The sequence below is a fragment of the Leuciscus leuciscus genome, assembly GCF_965113295.1.
Source record: "Leuciscus leuciscus genome assembly, chromosome: 24".
NCBI classification, from domain to species: domain Eukaryota; kingdom Metazoa; phylum Chordata; class Actinopteri; order Cypriniformes; family Leuciscidae; genus Leuciscus; species Leuciscus leuciscus.
Genome location: NC_138723.1, coordinates 17,312,098 through 17,330,270, shown reverse-complemented (window position 1 = coordinate 17,330,270; position 18,173 = coordinate 17,312,098). Strand labels below are relative to the sequence as shown.

The 18,173-nt window shown below is 36.9% G+C and overlaps 3 protein-coding genes across 7 annotated transcripts in view; 1 reads left to right on the top strand and 2 right to left on the bottom strand.

Annotated features, from left to right (window-relative positions):
- The window catches only part of trim3b (tripartite motif containing 3b), a 33,260-nt gene extending 29,519 nt beyond the window's left edge, over positions 1–3,741 (top strand). For all 5 annotated transcript variants that reach the window (XM_082157609.1, XM_082157610.1, XM_082157612.1 and 2 more), the window contains one exon: positions 89–3,741. In XM_082157609.1, the coding sequence (XP_082013735.1) occupies positions 89–241 (153 nt within the window). In that variant the 3' untranslated portion in view covers positions 242–3,741. The remainder of the gene's footprint in view (positions 1–88) is intronic.
- Positions 2,862–11,065, bottom strand: trim47 (tripartite motif containing 47). The gene is made up of 8 exons (XM_082157613.1): positions 10,789–11,065; positions 10,303–10,520; positions 10,049–10,094; positions 6,582–6,677; positions 6,221–6,445; positions 5,287–5,309; positions 5,064–5,179; positions 2,862–4,805 (listed from the first exon to the last, which is right to left on the bottom strand). The coding sequence occupies exons 1-8, from the start codon at positions 10,972–10,974 to the stop codon at positions 4,276–4,278; spliced, it is 1,440 nt and encodes a 479-aa protein (XP_082013739.1). The 5' UTR covers positions 10,975–11,065; the 3' UTR covers positions 2,862–4,275.
- An 893-nt stretch (positions 11,066–11,958) lies between these two features.
- frem2a (FRAS1 related extracellular matrix 2a) overlaps positions 11,959–18,173 on the bottom strand; it is a 61,933-nt gene continuing 55,718 nt past the window's right edge. Inside the window, exons 18-25 of the mRNA XM_082157424.1 lie at positions 17,932–18,036; positions 17,795–17,824; positions 17,563–17,690; positions 16,660–16,794; positions 15,339–15,465; positions 14,849–15,036; positions 14,129–14,275; positions 11,959–13,982 (exon numbers count right to left, since the gene is read on the bottom strand). Of these exons, the coding sequence (XP_082013550.1) occupies positions 13,476–13,982; positions 14,129–14,275; positions 14,849–15,036; positions 15,339–15,465; positions 16,660–16,794; positions 17,563–17,690; positions 17,795–17,824; positions 17,932–18,036 (1,367 nt within the window). The 3' untranslated portion in view covers positions 11,959–13,475. The remainder of the gene's footprint in view (positions 13,983–14,128; positions 14,276–14,848; positions 15,037–15,338; positions 15,466–16,659; positions 16,795–17,562; positions 17,691–17,794; positions 17,825–17,931; positions 18,037–18,173) is intronic.

Sequence of the window (18,173 nt, the reverse complement as noted above, 5' to 3'; positions counted from 1 at the left end):
TTTACAAAATCTCCAAGAAATAAGTCATTTCAGTGGCACTTTTTTAAGACGACAATCTCTACAATACAAGTTTGTTTGTTTTCCTCAGGTGTTTGACAGCTCAGGCTCATTTCTCTCCTACATCAACACAACCGCTGACCCACTGTATGGGCCGCAGGGTCTCGCTTTAACCTCCGACGGCCATGTTGTGGTGGCCGATTCTGGTAACCACTGCTTCAAAGTCTACCGGTACCTGCAGTAACCCCTCGGGCACTGCCACGGGGTGACACAAACTCTCCTGTGACTTCGGTTCATCACAGTTTGCATAGTCATATCAGCGAAATCCTCAGCCAAACCAGAAAGGAAGAATCGAAGGAACAAAAAGCACTTTTCTTTAATCTTTTACTGATTTTCATGTTCCAAAACAAAGAACTACTTCTGTACTAAACCAGGAATGTTGATTGTAAATAACAAACCATATCAATAAGCACAGATTCTTATTAGAAATCATGTAAGTTGTGTATAAATAAAAAGTATATATACATTTTGTTAATCGCGTCTTAAACCCTTACCCGAAAAGGCGATTATTTCCAAGATTCCTTTCCCGTCTCGGTGATTGACCTTCCCATGACTGCAACAGTTGTGTATCTTAATTCTGTTACATTCTGCATTTGTAAATATACAAATTTATGTACATATGAACATATTTGGTGTATGTAACATGTAAATGACACTGGTTCTTGTATTGTCAGCATTTACCACTGGGATTTCACTATATCCAAGCTATTCAGTGAGCGCTTTCAGCCAACTGGGTGTTTAAATCATTCAGACTGAACATCTGAGCTGATTATCCCTCACAGATATCAACAGCACAGGAAGTGATGCGCCTCTCTCTCTCTCTCTCTCTCTCTCTCTCTCTCTCTCTCTCTCTCTCTCTCTCTCTCTCTCTCTCTCTCTCTCTCTCTCTCTCTCTCTCTCTCTCTCTCTCTCTCTCTCTCTCTCTCTCTCTCTCTCTCTCTCTCTCTCTCTCTCTCATATCTGTCTTTTAGAAAATAAAATAAAAAATCAAACCAATTAACAAAAGGAGCTAAAATAGGACATATTTGTTCCATTCCAAATTATTTATTTTTCTAAAGCACAAGGTTACTTTACGTGTTGAAAAATCCAACAAGCAAATAGAAATATAATCAAACCCAAGTATTTCAAGTATAGGCCTGTTGCCTTTTTAATGTTCTATAAAGATGATCAGTTGTATGGAATTATATCTCTTCTCTGTAAATAATCATGCAGGCGCCAGATGTTCACAGTGTAGCAACCAAATGTTGTCTTTAGTCAGTATTAGTTTGTTCATTTGTCTATTTATTTAATGTTTTGTACACATTTTCCTGAATAATTTGTTTCAAGATTGTCCATCACCAGCGAATGATTTCAGAATCACCCCCCTTTAATTTTGTGGAAATTTCCTTTGTCTCTTTGAAGGTTTATGTTCTATGCTTATGTGATACTGTAAGGTTAATGAACGGTGGCTCACAGCTGAAACGGTGAGCGTATATCTTATATCTGTGCAAATGATGTTTTTGCATGATAATGATTTTACCAGCAGTCTGAATATGGTTTCTGCAGCAGAGATACTTGTAATGATTTGCTATTGCCAGGCTGGAAATAAAAAAATACTGTAATAGCCAAAAACAAATATTTCTATACTGTATATTAATTTATAATATATGCAAATTGCAAGTTGATATAAAAGTTGCTTCGTGATGGGCCTTTTTTGGAGAACCGTCATCAGTAAAGGCCTGTTCACACTAAGAACGATAACTATAAAGTTTTAAAACTGCTCCAAAGGTGCAGTCACATTTACAATTGTTCTGGGAATTTTAGTGGGTGAAATCCGAGGAGGAGTTTAAAATCCAGGCATTTCAATAGGAATCCACGCGATCGGGAACTTTGCGAGAGCATGCAGATTTCGCAACGGCTTCAAATTGGGCGCGTTAACCAATACATTAAAAAAAATTTTACAAAAAAATGCTTGTTTTGAAAGTGTGAGCTGTGCTTCATACATGGCAAAAAATATTGACAATAAACATTGGGCCTTTTTGTGCCTGCAAAATGTCTCTATGAACAGCAGAATCAGAATACGGAAGTCCACACCATAAGGACGCAGAGGAACAATAGCATTGAAATGATTTTCCACCCGCTGATAATTCGCCATTAAACAGAAGATACTCTTTTCTTTCTTATTGTGAAGTATATCCGAGTGAAACGGCTTCTCGGACAGCAAAGAATTGTAGGGCGGGACTTGATTTTGAGCATTTGGAATTGATTGGATTGTTGTGGCTTGATCTCATGTGACTGACAGGTTGTCCCGCCCTCATGCCAGTGAACACATCATCAGAGATGTTTTGATTAAAGATTACAATGGCACATTAATAAAAAAAAATAAAAAATGTGCACAGATAAATCAAAAATACTGCAATATATAAAAAAAAAAATTCATTTGAAGAGACAATTTCATGGCGACTTTCATGTTGACAACTGCAGCAGCGATCTTAGGATCAATTACATTATCGTCCGTTGGTGTGAACGCTAATTTTGTCCTGGGTATGGATGGACCTTTACACTATTCAATGCATGATAAAGTGCTTGGACAGATGATTTAATAAATGTGGTTTAAAATAACAATCTTATACAGCAAAGAAACAACCGTATGTACATTTCACTGGACAATATTGGAGTTTAGAATAAAAACTATCCTATTCATTTGAAAATCATAGTTTTGTCTTTTTTTTTAACCACTAATCAAAATGATTCACTTTTTAAAAACATTATATATGGATATAAAATGGAACTTCCTGGTTCTATGAAATATGAAAATGAAAAAATTGTTGTAATATTTTATTTTTTTAGATGACTGTAGAGGAAAACATTTAACATTGCAGTGGTTTTAAATCTCATAAAAGTCAAATGTACTCATGGTGCCATCCAGCAGTTATGCTCTCAAATGTGATGCATGTTCTCTTACATCAGCAATTAAAAGTAAGCCAAATTAAAAAATATATATATACACTAAACATACAAAGAGTCAATGTTTTCAAGTTGAACTCATTTCTTATGAGGAAATAGACAGTGATTACCAAAACTACTAAATGTTAAAAGAAACTTAGATCCTAGCTTTTATCATGGAGTGTTGTGAGAGCATGTTCACGTTAACAGCAATGTACAAACATCTTAAGATCCAAAAGTGACCCGTTCCAGTGTTTTCTTGATCCTTTGTATGCTCAAAGACATTTTGAACAAATGACTGCTGCGGTTCTAGTATATAAACTAATTCAGTAAATATCAACACGAACAAACCATCTGAGCTCAATAAAAAGATGCTGATATGTTTCAGTAAAAGCAAACATTCTCAGCATCTCTCTTCACCATCAAGCTCACAAGACAGATTTGACTACTGCTAAACAAATATAAGAGATTAAAATTAATAATGGATTTGAAAGGTACATGACGTAACATGAATGGCACAAAGCTTCAGGATAAACTCATTTACATAATTAAATGAACAAAAGGACGCTCCTTGCAGCATATCTGTCGAAAACTCACAAACTCAAAGTTGCATAGCACCTATTGCAGTCTGAGCTATTGCGATATGTTCGAACACAGAGCCTTTATGTAACACGGTTATTTGTCTAACAAACACATTCCTTAAAAACAAAACTGCAACAAAAAAAATATGTAAACATTTCAAATAAATGTAAAATAATATAGAACATTTTTTGTAAATATATGCCATAAAAATGGAATATATGGCAAAAAACAAACAACAAAAAAAACCTTATTTTTCCCCCCCCAAATCATTTTACAAATTTCTACAAATTGAAATGTTGATACCAAGCATTAATACATTTTTGGCCTGATTTAGTCCTTATTTTCACCTCTACACTGATGTACAAAAGACAACACTGAGGTCTAAGACGAGACGACACAGAGCAGCTAAAGTCGACATTTGCGTAAAAACCTGCAATGCCTCTCTACCTGAATTTCAGTGGGGCTACATCATAATTCACGAGCAAGAAAAACTCATCTCACTCCTTCATATTATGTTGTATCAAAGCTCTACGCAGCTAATTCATTCAGATCAACTGAATCCAAAGACACAGCAGAGCTTAAAAACAAACTTCCTCCCTACTTCCAGGAAGGGAAATGCCCTGAAATGTTTACTTCGATGCAACAACAGGAGCATTTATCGTTTTTTAAAATTTTATATCTTGTGAACTGCATGTACGCATCGCTTCGTTTTCAGTAGAAATGACATATTTGTAGTCGGCTACCCGGGTCGTTTTTCCCCGGGCTGAAGAAGGGTGAGACGGGCTCGTCAAAGTATGTGACAAAGTTATAGATGCGTTTCATAGTGACGGCGTCGAAGAAAGTAACGTGGCCCCGGTCGTAATCTAAGAAGACGCCGACACGAGGAGAGTTCCAGTAGTCCGCCACGGGCACGCGCGAGTCTTCCTCGTTGGCGTACAGTCGGTCTTGGAGACACAGGCTCCAGTAGCCAGCAGAGGGCGAAAGGTTTACAAAACCTTTGCGGTTGCTGTACTCGGTGGTGACGCCCAGATACCAGACCCCCTTGTCCCGCACATCCACCTCCCAGTAGTGCTGGCCGCTGGAATACTGGGCGGTGGCGAGCACCCCGAAAAAACGAGTGAAGCGTTGCGGCATGTCGGGCTCCTGGGAGCGTACGCGGCCCTCCTCCACTTTGGTGTCAAAGTCGCTGATGGTCAACGAGGGGTGAGCGGTGTCTAAATCTAGAGTCAAATTCTGAGGCACTGGAAAACAGGGAACATCTGGTTAGCCGTTTCGTCATGTTAACTTATCACCACATATCTCACATGGCAAAATGTTGAGGGCAAACAAAGGGTTCATTGTCTATTGACAATAGTGTTGTGATGCATGAAGCACCGTTCACACAGAAGCCATTTTCAAACCAAGCAGCTTTCTGTTGGTCAATGTAGTGATTTTGCATGTGTGGGGAAATGACTAGAAAATTTGCCAATGGTAAATGTGGCCGCAACAAAAGCACTCACTTGTGTGTAACACGTGCATCATCTTTTTCCACATGATGAGCTGAAAGGGGCCTGTGAACTCGGAGAAATCTGGAGGAGAGTTAGAGGCCTGGACACCCAGGTTGACGTGGCAGGGGCTATAAGAAAGAAAAAAAAAACATTACGAGAGATAAAAACCTAAAATACATTGATTTTTAGCAGGGCAGATTTAGCTACAGGTTAAGGAATTAACAGATTTACATACCTTAAGTATGAATGACTGATACTCTGAAGAGGGAGGAAAAGTTAAATGTTAATAATGTCACACAGTGAGAACTGGAAGATATAGTCACAATTACAAAAAACAGTTGCAATTTGCACAACAAGGCGAGATATACTGTCATTATTGTTTTATAAAAAGTCAAAATGAGAATTAGTCACAATTAAGGGCTGTTTACACCAAGGACGATACTTGTAATAATAACTATAGCTAGCTATAAAGTTATAACAATGACAATTTTAAGAGAATAGAGACCTCCACAGCTAAAATGATAATGACAAAGGAACAATATTGTAGGAATCACTTCCAGAATTTTTTTTTCTCCAGCTGATGAATGTAACTTTTGCAGCCAATCACAATCCACCTGACTTAAGAGCTTGAGCATTTAAAGTAATAGTTCACTTAAAAATGAAAATTCTGTCATCATTTACTCATCCTCAAGTTGTTTCAAACTGTATGAATTTCTTTCTTCTACTGAACACAAAAGAAGATATTTTGATAAATGTCAGTAACCAGACAGTTGATGGACCCCATTGACTTCCATAGTAGGAAAAAAAATCCTATTGGAGTCAATGGGGTCCATTCAACTGTTTGGTTACTGACATTCTTCAAAACATCTTCTTTTGTGTTCAGCAGAAGAAATTCATAAAGGAATAGTTCACAACCTGTAAGGCAGCATACAACACAACTGTTGGATGATATTTTTTGGATGCAAATATAGTTATTATATAGCTAATATAATTATCATTCTTGGTGTGAACGGGCCTTTTCAATAAATAAAGTTGCAAATGTAAGAGATAAGAATTCACAATTGTCTTATTTTCTTTCACTAGGCGTAAATGGGCTTCATATTAACAAATGTGCGTGTGTGATTAGGGAAATTTTTGTTAATAATATATCAGCTGTTGAATTTCTTCACCTCAAAGTTAGCGCTGTCACTCAGGTGATTTTGAATTTCAGTGATGGCTTTGTCCACTTTGGCTGCCTCGCTCTCCACACGCTTTAGGTTGGCATCGATCAGCCCGATAGTGGCCACCGCTTCGGCCTCCAACCTTTCCAACAGATCATCCTTCTCATCCAACAAAAACTGAACCAGGGCACCGACATCTTCCTCGATCTTCTCCTTCAAGGCTTGTTTTTTAAGCTGTTAAGACAAATGCTTGAGATTCGACATCTGGGCCTCAACATGGATCATAAATCCTCAGCAGGTTATATAACCAACAATTTCGAGTCATTTGTATGTACGCAAAGTCAGCGTGGGAACAATCGGGCTTTCATACCTTGACATCAGATCTGGCCTGCTCGTCTGTGCTCTTTACTCTAGTACACATGGATTTCTGCCAGTTCAGCTTGATGAGTCTTAGCTTGAGCTCACTCTGCATATCAAATAAAGAGAGAAAACTTTAAACTTGTAGTGTTACAGCATAAATTATTATGCAAAGTACAATCAGTAATGGAAGAAATATTTCTAGGAAGGATCTTGTGGACATATATGGACTGTATATTACTGAATCAGCAAAGATACAAAATAGTTAAACGCAGAGGTCAACAATTCCCATAATGAAACTGGACACGAGACTGTGAGGGAGTTTAGCATTGCAGACTTTATCAAATTCTATGAATGTTCTTGTGCAGAGCTACACTCACTTGCTGCTTTGCATTACCATCAAATATTTGAACATGTTTAACCTTGGGCTGTGAACAAGGAGCATCACAAAGAATCCAAAGGGAAAAGATAATTCACAAGTGTGAAATACGTCACACTTCCTTGTGGAAGTTTCCAGAAAAGTGTAAGAAATGAACTTCTTGCCCACCAGTCACAGTTGCTGATGAAAGCACAATTTTATTACCCTGGAAATCCAGAGTTCTCGCGAGAGCACAATTTGAATTTGCTCAGCGAGTTACTCTGGCATTGAGTAATGATGCTCATTAACTATGCCCTTGTAGCCGAGCTGCACCAATCACATCGGAGTATCTGATATAGGCGGGCCAGAGGTGAGCTAAACAGATGACGGCAGCGCTAGTGACAGCGCAATCACGACAGTGACTGGTCGTAGTGTTATCCAATTGCGTGCAGTGAGATTTTCAAATGCATGCTTGGTGCCGCCCCTGGAGTTGGGCGATTTCCATTACTCGATGCCAGACCCTTAATCTTTCAGATTTGGGTCTGGATTTCCAGGCTACAATTTTATCAGCCATTTTGATTTTTTTTTTTGCCATTTTGATTTTCCAAATATATAAAAAATTCGAATATATAATCTAATAATATAAAAATAACAGAGTTCCACTTAACTTCCCATTCATCTTGTTGGAACCCAATTTAGGTTAACTACAAACATTAACCATAATATTTGGAATTATACAACTAAAGTTAGCTTAAAATGCGTACATTTTAACAATATAATATTTTAATAATACACTGCCCAGTCAAAAGAATTTAAATAGGCAAAAGTCTATGATTGGATCACTATTGCAGTGATTATTATGTTTCTAGCATGTTATATGTTTGGCAACAGTTCTTCTAACTTGAATTGATGAAGTGTGTAGCTTTTCATTTCTTAAACATCTATGTAGGAAGACACATCATGTAGGAAGACACATCATGGTCATATTCCAGGATGACAATGCCAAGATTAATCAGGCTCAAAATTGTGAAAGAATCATTTTCACACATGAATTGGCACCTATGATCCAAGACCTTAAATTCATTATAAGTCTTTGGGATGTCCTGGAGTAGACCAGAAATTTGACCAAACTAAAGGAATGAGCTTCCTTCAGACGGGCCGTTTCGGTGTCTGTAGCCTTAAATGATAATGAGGAGGAGAAAGGCGGCGCAAGATGGTCAAGGCCACACCCACCCTCCAACGGTACCTTGGCGTGCATGTTTACGTTGGATATAGCAATGGCACGAAGACACGCAGTCTTTCAAGCATTTCAGTTTGACCCAGAATCTGATCCGGATGAAGAAGTTGCAACTCAGCGGCTCCAGCAGGACGTTTCCGAATGGTTAGTTTAAAATATTATGTCTGGATACGGTACTTTATTCGGATGGTTTACAGTTATTATCATGTAGCTAACGCTAACCTACTGTTGCCTTTTCATGAGAGATCTGTAACGTCTGTAATTTATCTTATTACAATTACATCAAGCTCTGCGATCTTGAAATGTGGATATCGCGCACGCCATATAACCAACAGGAAAACGGTTATCCAAATAACAAAGACGTGTACAACACTCGCGTTACAGTGTGTGTATTCACACACATATACTGCATAGCTAATGTTACAGCCACATTCTACGTGTAACAATATAGGTAACCATAAACAGTAAAGCAACACACTTATATATCATTAGTTGACTTACTTGTCCGAGGTGTGTAACGTTAGCTGAGAAGAGAGTGATCCAGACTTTAGTTTCAGACGTTCAGCAAGCCCAGCTCTGTATTGACCCTTTGGTGTTCATTTGTACATCCAATTATTGAGCAATTGTTATGCTTCGCTCGCTCAAAAGCCATGATATCTCTCGTGGACAAACTAAAATCGTGCGCGTGCATTTTCTCATGGGCGGGCAAAGCAGAGACAGGGGAGGTAACATTTCCTCCTTATGACGTCATAAGGAGGAGATTCAAGATCAGCGCGTATGAGCCTCCATTTTCTCAAAGGCAGAGAAAGATAGCAAAAGCTCGATTTACACCGATTGAAATTTCTAGAAACGTGGGGACCATATACAAGGCTAGGGGAACTCATAATGTTAAAAAACCTCAGAAAGTGAAAATTTCATGTCATGGGACCTTTAAGGTCTGGACTCAGAGGTGTAAAATTTATTCTACATGCTCCGTTCCAAACCTTCTTTCATTATTTGAGCCTAATGAATTTTGGGTTTGTCATCATGGAATATAGCCATGATGTGCCTTCCTACATTTTTTAAGAAATTATTTAAGGTTGTTTAAGTGAAATGAAAATTAGGGTTAGAAGAACTGTTGCCAAACATATAAGTTAACATGCTAGAAACATAATAATCACTGCAATATTGATCTAGCCTAGTCATAGACTCTTAAATATTTGCCCATTTAAGTTAAAACGTACATCACTTATAATAATAATATATTTTAACAATATGGAGTTTTTTTTTGCTATTTATCAAAATAAATAAAATAATATACAGTGCTCTACATTCACAATGCACCTCAAAGTGAAATGAGAAAGTTGTTAAAAAAATAAATAGGTAAATGGTCAAGGTTAATTTGAGCATTCACATGAGACTGTGAACATGAAGAAAATATTAAACCTCCTCACAGGCTCACAAACATCTGTGTATAAGCTGACAAAATGACCTGCTGCTGTGCAAAAAGTACCCGCATTTCACAGGTGTTAATTTCACACCCTGTTCCGAACACTGGTTCTAACACTTGTCTCAACTTCTGAAAACAATGTTAAGACTGCAAACAATGTCTATGTGCTAATTCAAGGCTGTCTGTGTCTGTTAAATAAGAACACTTAAAGTGCTAAATCCCACATGTACATCCAGCACTATGGTGACAGATAGTTACTCCTTGTTCTATCTCCAAGGTTAGCCAAGAAACAACGTCAACGGTTTCTAGTGCCAAGTCAGCCATTTAGACTAAGATAACAGGAAGTAGGACAAGAAGAGAGGGAAAAGACACACCACAAAAGAGTGATAGAGACAGAAAGGCTAATAATTACACACAACCAACAAACTCTGAGGAAAGAAGGAATCTAGAACAAACCTTCATGTCTTCAACAACCTCGGGTACAGGAGCAACATCATGGTGTCTAGAAAAATAATAAAATGATGTATGATGTTTATTTTTTAAGACCATTTTGATGTAAAATTTTACAACAAAGAGCATTGGTCCTCAGACAGTGGTCAATGCATCATAACCGATGCTATCAATCGGTTCTGGCTATCAATTAAGTGTCTAGGTAAGTTAATGTTAGGATGAGACAAGCCCTTGAATGTGGGGTCCACAGAGAGCCTCACCTGTGCGCTCTGGATTCCCGACACACCACGCAAATGGGCTTTCTGTCCGTGTGGCAGTACAGTTTCAGTTCCTCGTGGTGTCGCTCACATTTCCCGTCCATTTTCACGGGTTTTGGGGGTGCAGAGGGCCTACACGTCTTCAGGTAGTCGAAGTCGCTCAGTTTATCCACTAAGTTCTTTACCAGGTAGTTCTTGGTGAAACTCATTTTTGCGAACACCTGCAAAAAAGGACACCGTTTCATGTACGACGCAGAAAAGTATTGGTGCTGCACTGAGAAAACGCTCGTGATTCAATAAGCGTGGTCGGAGTGATCAATCCTAATATTAACAATATAGTAAAGTATGGTTATTATTTAGACTGTCGGATTGAGCCACTTTGCATGATTAAGACGCAAATATATATATAAACCCGTTATGTGCATTTAAGCAGCTGTAGCTAAGCAACCCGGGAGGATGTAGCAACGTTTATCAAAACAAACCACGCACCATCCTGCACTCCGGACACTGGTAACCAACATCATCGCCTCCATTTTCCTCCCAGTGCATCAAAATGCACATGCGGCAGAAATTGTGGCCGCATTTTAAAATAACAGGGTCGTCGAAGTAATCGAGGCAAATAGAACAGACTAATTCCTTCTGAAGCTCTCCCCTCGAATCTCCGGCAGTGGCCATGTTTCCCCAAGCAACAGTGTAACTGTTTTTCAGGGCTAGAGGCGAATCTAGACGGAAGAGAGAGAGAGCCCATTCTGGACTCACTTCCTGGTTCACTCACGAGGGGTCTAGTGGCAATTCTGATTGGTTACGTTATCTAGCCTTCTTGCGCGAATCGGTTCTTTCGAAGAGCTCGAATCAAATAACCGGTTCAGCATATTTTATGTCACCACTTAATTAATTACGCCATTAATATTCAGAAATACTTACAAAATTCTAATAAACCTCTTCAAAATAAAAAAGCTGCTGTACATTTTTTTGATTTCCTAATCGAACTTGCTGTAGAAATAGGTCTGATGTGTTCAGCTATCCATGCAAATTGACTGTTTATGCCATTCATCTGTATACATATTTTGTTTTCAAAAAAAATAAAAATAATAATTACACCATTAAAAAGCCATATGAGCACATTTAATACGATTTTATCCAACAAAGTTGCTTGTTGCGCTTTATATGTTCTGACATGTATCCCAGTTGAGTTTGGTGCTGCCATGAGTCAATTTACACTTACATCTGGATATTTCATTTTAAGTTTTGCACCAAAACAATTCCATTAAATTCCTCAATAACTATGAATTAGAGGGTTATTAGTTCATCCAAAATTGGAAAATTAAGTGAAAATTCTGCCATCACTGATACTTACGCACCCTTATGTTGTTCCAAACCTATATGAATTTCTTTCATCTGTTGAACACAAAAGAAGATATTTTGAAGAATGTTGGTAATCAATCAGTTTCATGGTCCCCATTGACTTCCACAGTAGGAACAAAATACAATGAAAGTCAATGGCTACCGTCAACTGTCTGGTTACCAACATTCTTTAAAATATCTAGTTTTGTGTTCATCAAAACGCAGAAACTCATACAGGTTTGGAACAACATGAGGGTGAGTAAATGATGACAGAATTATAATTTTTGGGTGAACCATCCCTTTAAGTACAACTGAACAGAACATTGTCGGCACAGTAAAAAGACTTTCAAGGTTTTCAAGTTTTAAGACTTTGTTTATTTTGTGCTTCAAGGCTCAGTACATAAAAATGCTTTTAGCATTGGAAATATTTAGCTGTGAACCATGTACAAAAACACAATATCTCACCATAAATACCATTTCAAACAAAAAGAATATTCCATTGTGCCCAAAATGTCATGCTCATGTCTGTGTGTAATCAGCCTCACAATCCTCTGTGAAAATGGAAACAATCCACCGATTTTATTGCATAGCACATTTCTTTTTAAATATTATCAGCCTGATGAGGAATATATTTGTCAGGAGGTGAAATGAATTTGACAATATGATGCTGGTTTTTCATAGATCAGTTCTAGACTAATAAACATGTGGATATGTTTTTTAAATGCATACACAAACGCTTGTGATAGTTGATACAAAAGTGGACCTGGTCTGGACAAAAACAACTTGAAAAAACACAGTGAAACACAAATGTGGAAATCTGAGGGATTTCCGGTGTCACAGTTTTCCCCTTATTTTAAAACAACACTCAATGAGATAAGACAGCAATTTTTAATGCATGCGGCTCTCATGAATACTAACGCTTAAATTATATAAAAAACAAATATTAATAAAAACAGCAGCAACAAGATGAAATTTGACAACATCTGACAGACTGAATGTAAACTTTCTGACAACAACTATTTGACAGTTTGATATGAAATGCATATTCAGCATTTCTCCATTGAGAGCTTGGCACTTGCTGTTGAAAACCAGCATATATGTAAAACACTGAGCAGGGGAGAAAATAAGTCATATTCTCCAAAGACATCACATATCCCCAAATACAGTAGCCAATGCTGTAATACAAGTAAATATGTAATACTTGAGATAAAGGTGTTCATACACAATATCAGTGTCAGTGTTGTGATCAGTTCATTTCATTTCATGGACAATGATTCTCAGAACATGTATTTTTCCTTTCAGAAACATATTTTTTGTAAATGCCTCTTATTATCAATACAGTGGTAGATATAGTAAAGTGAAGGGTTCTCAGAGGGAGTTTCATTAAAATTTACTTTTTTTCCATTAATGATTAAAAAAATGATTTAAATTTCGTAATTTAATGGAAATAAAATGGAACCAAATGAGCTCCTGTTTCTGTTAATACATTACATTTAATTTATCAAAGGATAATTAAATTTTATTTTTATTTTTTTTATTGATTTTAAATTGATTTATTTGAATTGATTTTAATGTCCATTATTTTTGACCACATGTCACTTGGCACACCTCAACAATTAATTGCTGGATGAGCAAAATTCAGAATCAGTGTCACTTGGCCATGGCATGAGGAGTGGATGGCGATTTCTTTGGGCTGGTGATGAACTGGTTTGTGAGATCTCTGTAAGATAAAACCTGTGAGAGGCACTTGTTTAAAACAAAGAAAACAAAACAAACTGATCCGATGAATGACTAAGGAGAACCGCACTGTCTCCAAGTAGTCCATTAGTCCTTCAGACCTCCGAGCTGTCTCCATTATCAAGGCTACATCGAACTATAACAGGCTGCAGGCTGGACGAGACACTTAGGGCCTTTTTTGCAGGTGTCCGCTTTGAGCGAACCATCAGTGCCAACACTACACCCACGAGGATGGTGAGAAGCAGTCCCACGAGGACTCCCGCCACCGTTACCGCGTCCTCTTTGGCATCTCGCCCACTGAGCTCCCGTGGAGACAGTCCGTCCGCGAACAGCTCCTCCCCTGGCGCAGAACGCCGTTGCCTGCGGTCCAGAGCGACGCGCATGATATTCGTTCCTCGGTTGTTGTCGGGTCCGATCTCCTCCGCTAGTATCGGGACGTCTCTGTTGGACCGTCTGGAGCGTCCTCTGGCCTCCGCTCGTACGAGGTCACCTGATGTTATTGAGTGGTACTCCACGCTTCGCTTGCCGATGCCACGCTTGGCGTTGTCTTTGGAACGCACAGTGTAGATGGTGTGAATGAACCACTCTCTCCCTACTGCCACCTACAGAACAGAAGGACAATAGAGTTCATCAAGTCATGCTGATTGACCTATTAAATGACAGGAATCCAGCATGTGATGTCACAGATGTGCAGTACTCCACTGTGTGTAATCACACCATAACTAATGAGGGTTTAAAAGGATTAGACCTGGAAAAGGGGAGTAGAATCAAGTCTGAATCCGTCAGATCCTGGCTGCTTCACCAGAGAGAGGGCAGAGGGGTCATCTACAGCCAGCAGGGCTTTGAAACCCATGTCCCCAAAACTCTTGGCCTGAGTCTCGGGCTGGGCTTTGTCCTAGAGGTAAGGTGAAGTCATGGGACTTTTTTTAGACAAACCGTACACATTTTAAAAATTTCTCAACAGACCAATTTAAAAAATATATAAATTAATGTATTTCAATTATATTATGCAATATAAAATGTATTGAAATAATAATGAATTTGTTATAATATAAAATATAAACAAAAATATTATTTGCATGTATTTTATTTTGAAGACTAATATATAGTTATTTTAGTATTATCTATAAACTATTATAGTATTTATTCATATTCAGAATGTTCAGTTTTCGTTTTAATTTTCGTTTAAGTTTGAAAATTTTTGTTATGTGCTTTGGCCATTTTTTTAAAATCATTTTTTAATATTATTATTTATCTTTAATTTATATTTATTTCAGTTTTTGTTTTAGTACTTTTAAACTTAAAAAGCTTTAAAATTAGAAATTTTGCTTTGACAATTAACTCAAAAAAAAAAAATCATAAATTTTTCATATTTCTTTTAAAATTATTTAATTTATATCCGCTTTATTTCAATTTATAAAAATACTTTTTTTTTAGTTGACAATAACAATACTGCTAGCATACTCACAATAATTTTGAATCGGTAGAGCAGGGAGGGAGAGTCTGCAAGGCATCCAAACTCAGATTTGGTGGGGTTGTATTTAGGAACATATCCGTCAGCTCCGGTGCACAGATACACCTTTTCAATGTTACAGTAGAAAGAGTCCCCTAGGTTCTGAACAGGGTCCACCATCACTCGTCCATAGATTGTGTCGCCTTGAGGAGAACAAGCTCAGTGTCAGTATAACCCAGAACATTAACTTAAACAACCTAGATTTTTACACGTTCTGAAGAAAACATAATTGATGTTTGTCCGTCTGAAACCTGCTGTCATGCCACACAATGCTAGGACGTTGCTATGTGGTAGTCCATGTGGTTTTCAGTGCATTGCTAGGTGGTTCCTATGATGTTCTGGGTAGTTACTAACATTCAAGTAAGCAACTACATATCTACATATACTTAAAGAAATAGCCTCTTGGTTTGATTAAGTTATACAGTAGGTGTTCCAGTAGACATACCCGCAGAGAAAGCCGCATCACTCTCCTGACCGAAACCCATAGATCCATCTGACAGCCACAACGCCTTCTTAGACAACAGGAACATCTGTGTGTTTAGACTAAACTCCACAGCAACAGGGTCACTCACCTAAACAAGTAAAGACATGAATGCTTCTTTAGAAGAGCTTCAGGTTTAACTGATACAATGTATTACAACTAATTTATATAATTTTATATATACAGTACAGGCCAAAAGTTTGGACACATTACTATTTTTAATGTTTTTGAAAGAAGTTTCTTCTGCTCATCAAGCCTGATATATTATTACAATTTAAAATAATTGGTTTTCAATTTATTATACTTTAAATTATCATTTATTTCTGTGATGCAAAGCTGAATTTTCAGGATCATTACTCCAGTCTATCACATGATCCTTTAGAAATCATTCTAATATGATGATTCATTATCAAAGTTGGAAACAGTTCTGCTGCTTAATATTTTTTCATAACCTGTGATACTTTTTTTAGGATACTTTGATGAATAAAAAGTAAAAATAAAAATGAAGCAAATGTTTTAAAAATAGAAATCTTTTGTAAAAACAATATACACTACTGGTCAGTAATTTGGGGTCATTTTTTCTTTCTTTCTTTTTTAGAAAAAAATCAATACTTTTATTCAGCAAGGATGTGTTAAATTGATAAAAAGTGATAGTAAAGAAGATTTATATTATTAGAAAATATTTTTTTATTTTGAATAAATGCAGTTCTTTTTAACTTTTTATTCATCAAATATATTAGGCAGCAGAACTGTTTCCAACACTTATAATAAATCAAAATATTAGAATGATTTCTAAAGGATCATGTGATAGACTGGATGTCACATGTGACACTGAAGACTGGAGTAATGATCCTGAGAATTCAGCTTTGCATCACAGAAATAAATGATAATTTAAAGTATAATAAATTGAAAACCAATTATTTTAAATTGTAATAATATATCACAATATTACATTTTTTTTCTGTATTTTTGATCAAATAAATGCAGGCTTGATGAGCAGAAGAAACTTCTTTCAAAAACATAAAAAATAGTAATGTGTCCAAACTTTTGGCCTGTACTCTGTATGTATGTATGTATGTATATATATATATATATATATATATATATATATATATATATATATATATATATATATATATATATATACACATACACACAGGAATTTTGCCTCGTTTAATACATTATATATATATTTTATAAACATAAGTTGAGTGAGCATTTGAAATAAAAAAATTAACATGAATTTGAGAATTTATTTTAAAGACGGAATCATTCATTAGTTTACCTGCTGGAAGCGGATGTCAAGATCAAAAGTGACGGGCTCTCTAGGGTTGCAGACCGGAGGAACGGTGTACTCCACATTCAGCGCTGTTGTACAGGGGATCAACGTCACTGTGTACGTGCCCGAATAATCACGAACCTGCGGGTCACAGGCACACAGGTATCATACATGTTTAACATTGCATTAGTTGTTTTACATTCGTTTTTCACAAATCTTCAGGACCCACATTTTACATTGGACATCAAGCGGTGACCCAATAAAACCATAATTGTTTATCATACAAAATAAACAAAACTTTACATAATCTTGTAAAGCCTGACATATGAAAGTGTCCGAAAAATCGAATTAACTTTTAAATTAAATAATTATTCGACTATTATTCTATATGTCAGGCTTTACAAGATTAGGTAAAGTTGTTTACTTGCGTTTAATGGTTTGTTGAACCAAATATTCCACACAAAAAAAATGCATTCGTGTTTTTTGTCGAGTACCATATTATGATAAATCCGGCTTTTATGGCTCATATTGTGTGATATTGGAGAATATGGAGCTCATACTCCCAGGAAAAATCACACCATTTTTATTCAAAATATACAATTTGGTGAAGTTGCTGATATTTATATGGCAAAAAAAGTCAAATGAAATCCTGATAGCTTGTAATATAAGTCATTGAGGTCTTTATAACAGTAGAGCACACTACTGGCATAAAATGCATATAAATATCAGTTGTCATTCTATATCTCCCAATAATATGTTTTATGTAATATGTAAGACAATATTTAAATGCTTAGTTTTATGATCAAAGCCCTGTAGTTTTTATTATGGAGGTAAAACATATAATGCATGATATATACATGCCTTTATAGGGTTAAAGTAAAAAAACTGGGGAAAGAGTGATCAACTCACAGCAAAGTCTGATATGAACATCCACTGCTGGATGGGCTGGCTGAAGGTCGGCTCAGTCCTAACCAGAGTGAGGTTAAAGGTCAAGCCTGGGTGGTCCGCACTCAACACTATGGACTTCACAGAGGATGCTGGGTAATCAGGTGAGAGATAGCAAGTTAATTTAATCAATTCAACCAAAGGAAACATTTTGGCATTAGTTCCATATGCTATGTACATGATCTTTTGATTCTACCTGCAGTCTTCAGACTCCTCAAATTTGCTGCTGGAAAGAAAAGCTCTTTATTATAATAAGTATTTATAAATAGGAACATAATTAATAACATTAATAAGATTTCATATTTAGAAGACGTGTAGAGAAGGGAGATTTACCAGCGTGTACGGCTACAAACAACCCTCTGAAGCGAGCTTCTGTGCGGAAGTTCACCACAAGCCTCCCCTGCTCATTAATCCTCATGCTGGTTGGATATAAAGCTCCTGCAGAGTAAACATGGTCCAATATGAATATCTTTTAATTATAAATCTTTTATGACTTTTCACTTAAAGTTCCAACTTCCACACCCTGCACTAGGTCTGTATTTCTCTACATGTCCACATGTGACATCAGTTATTGT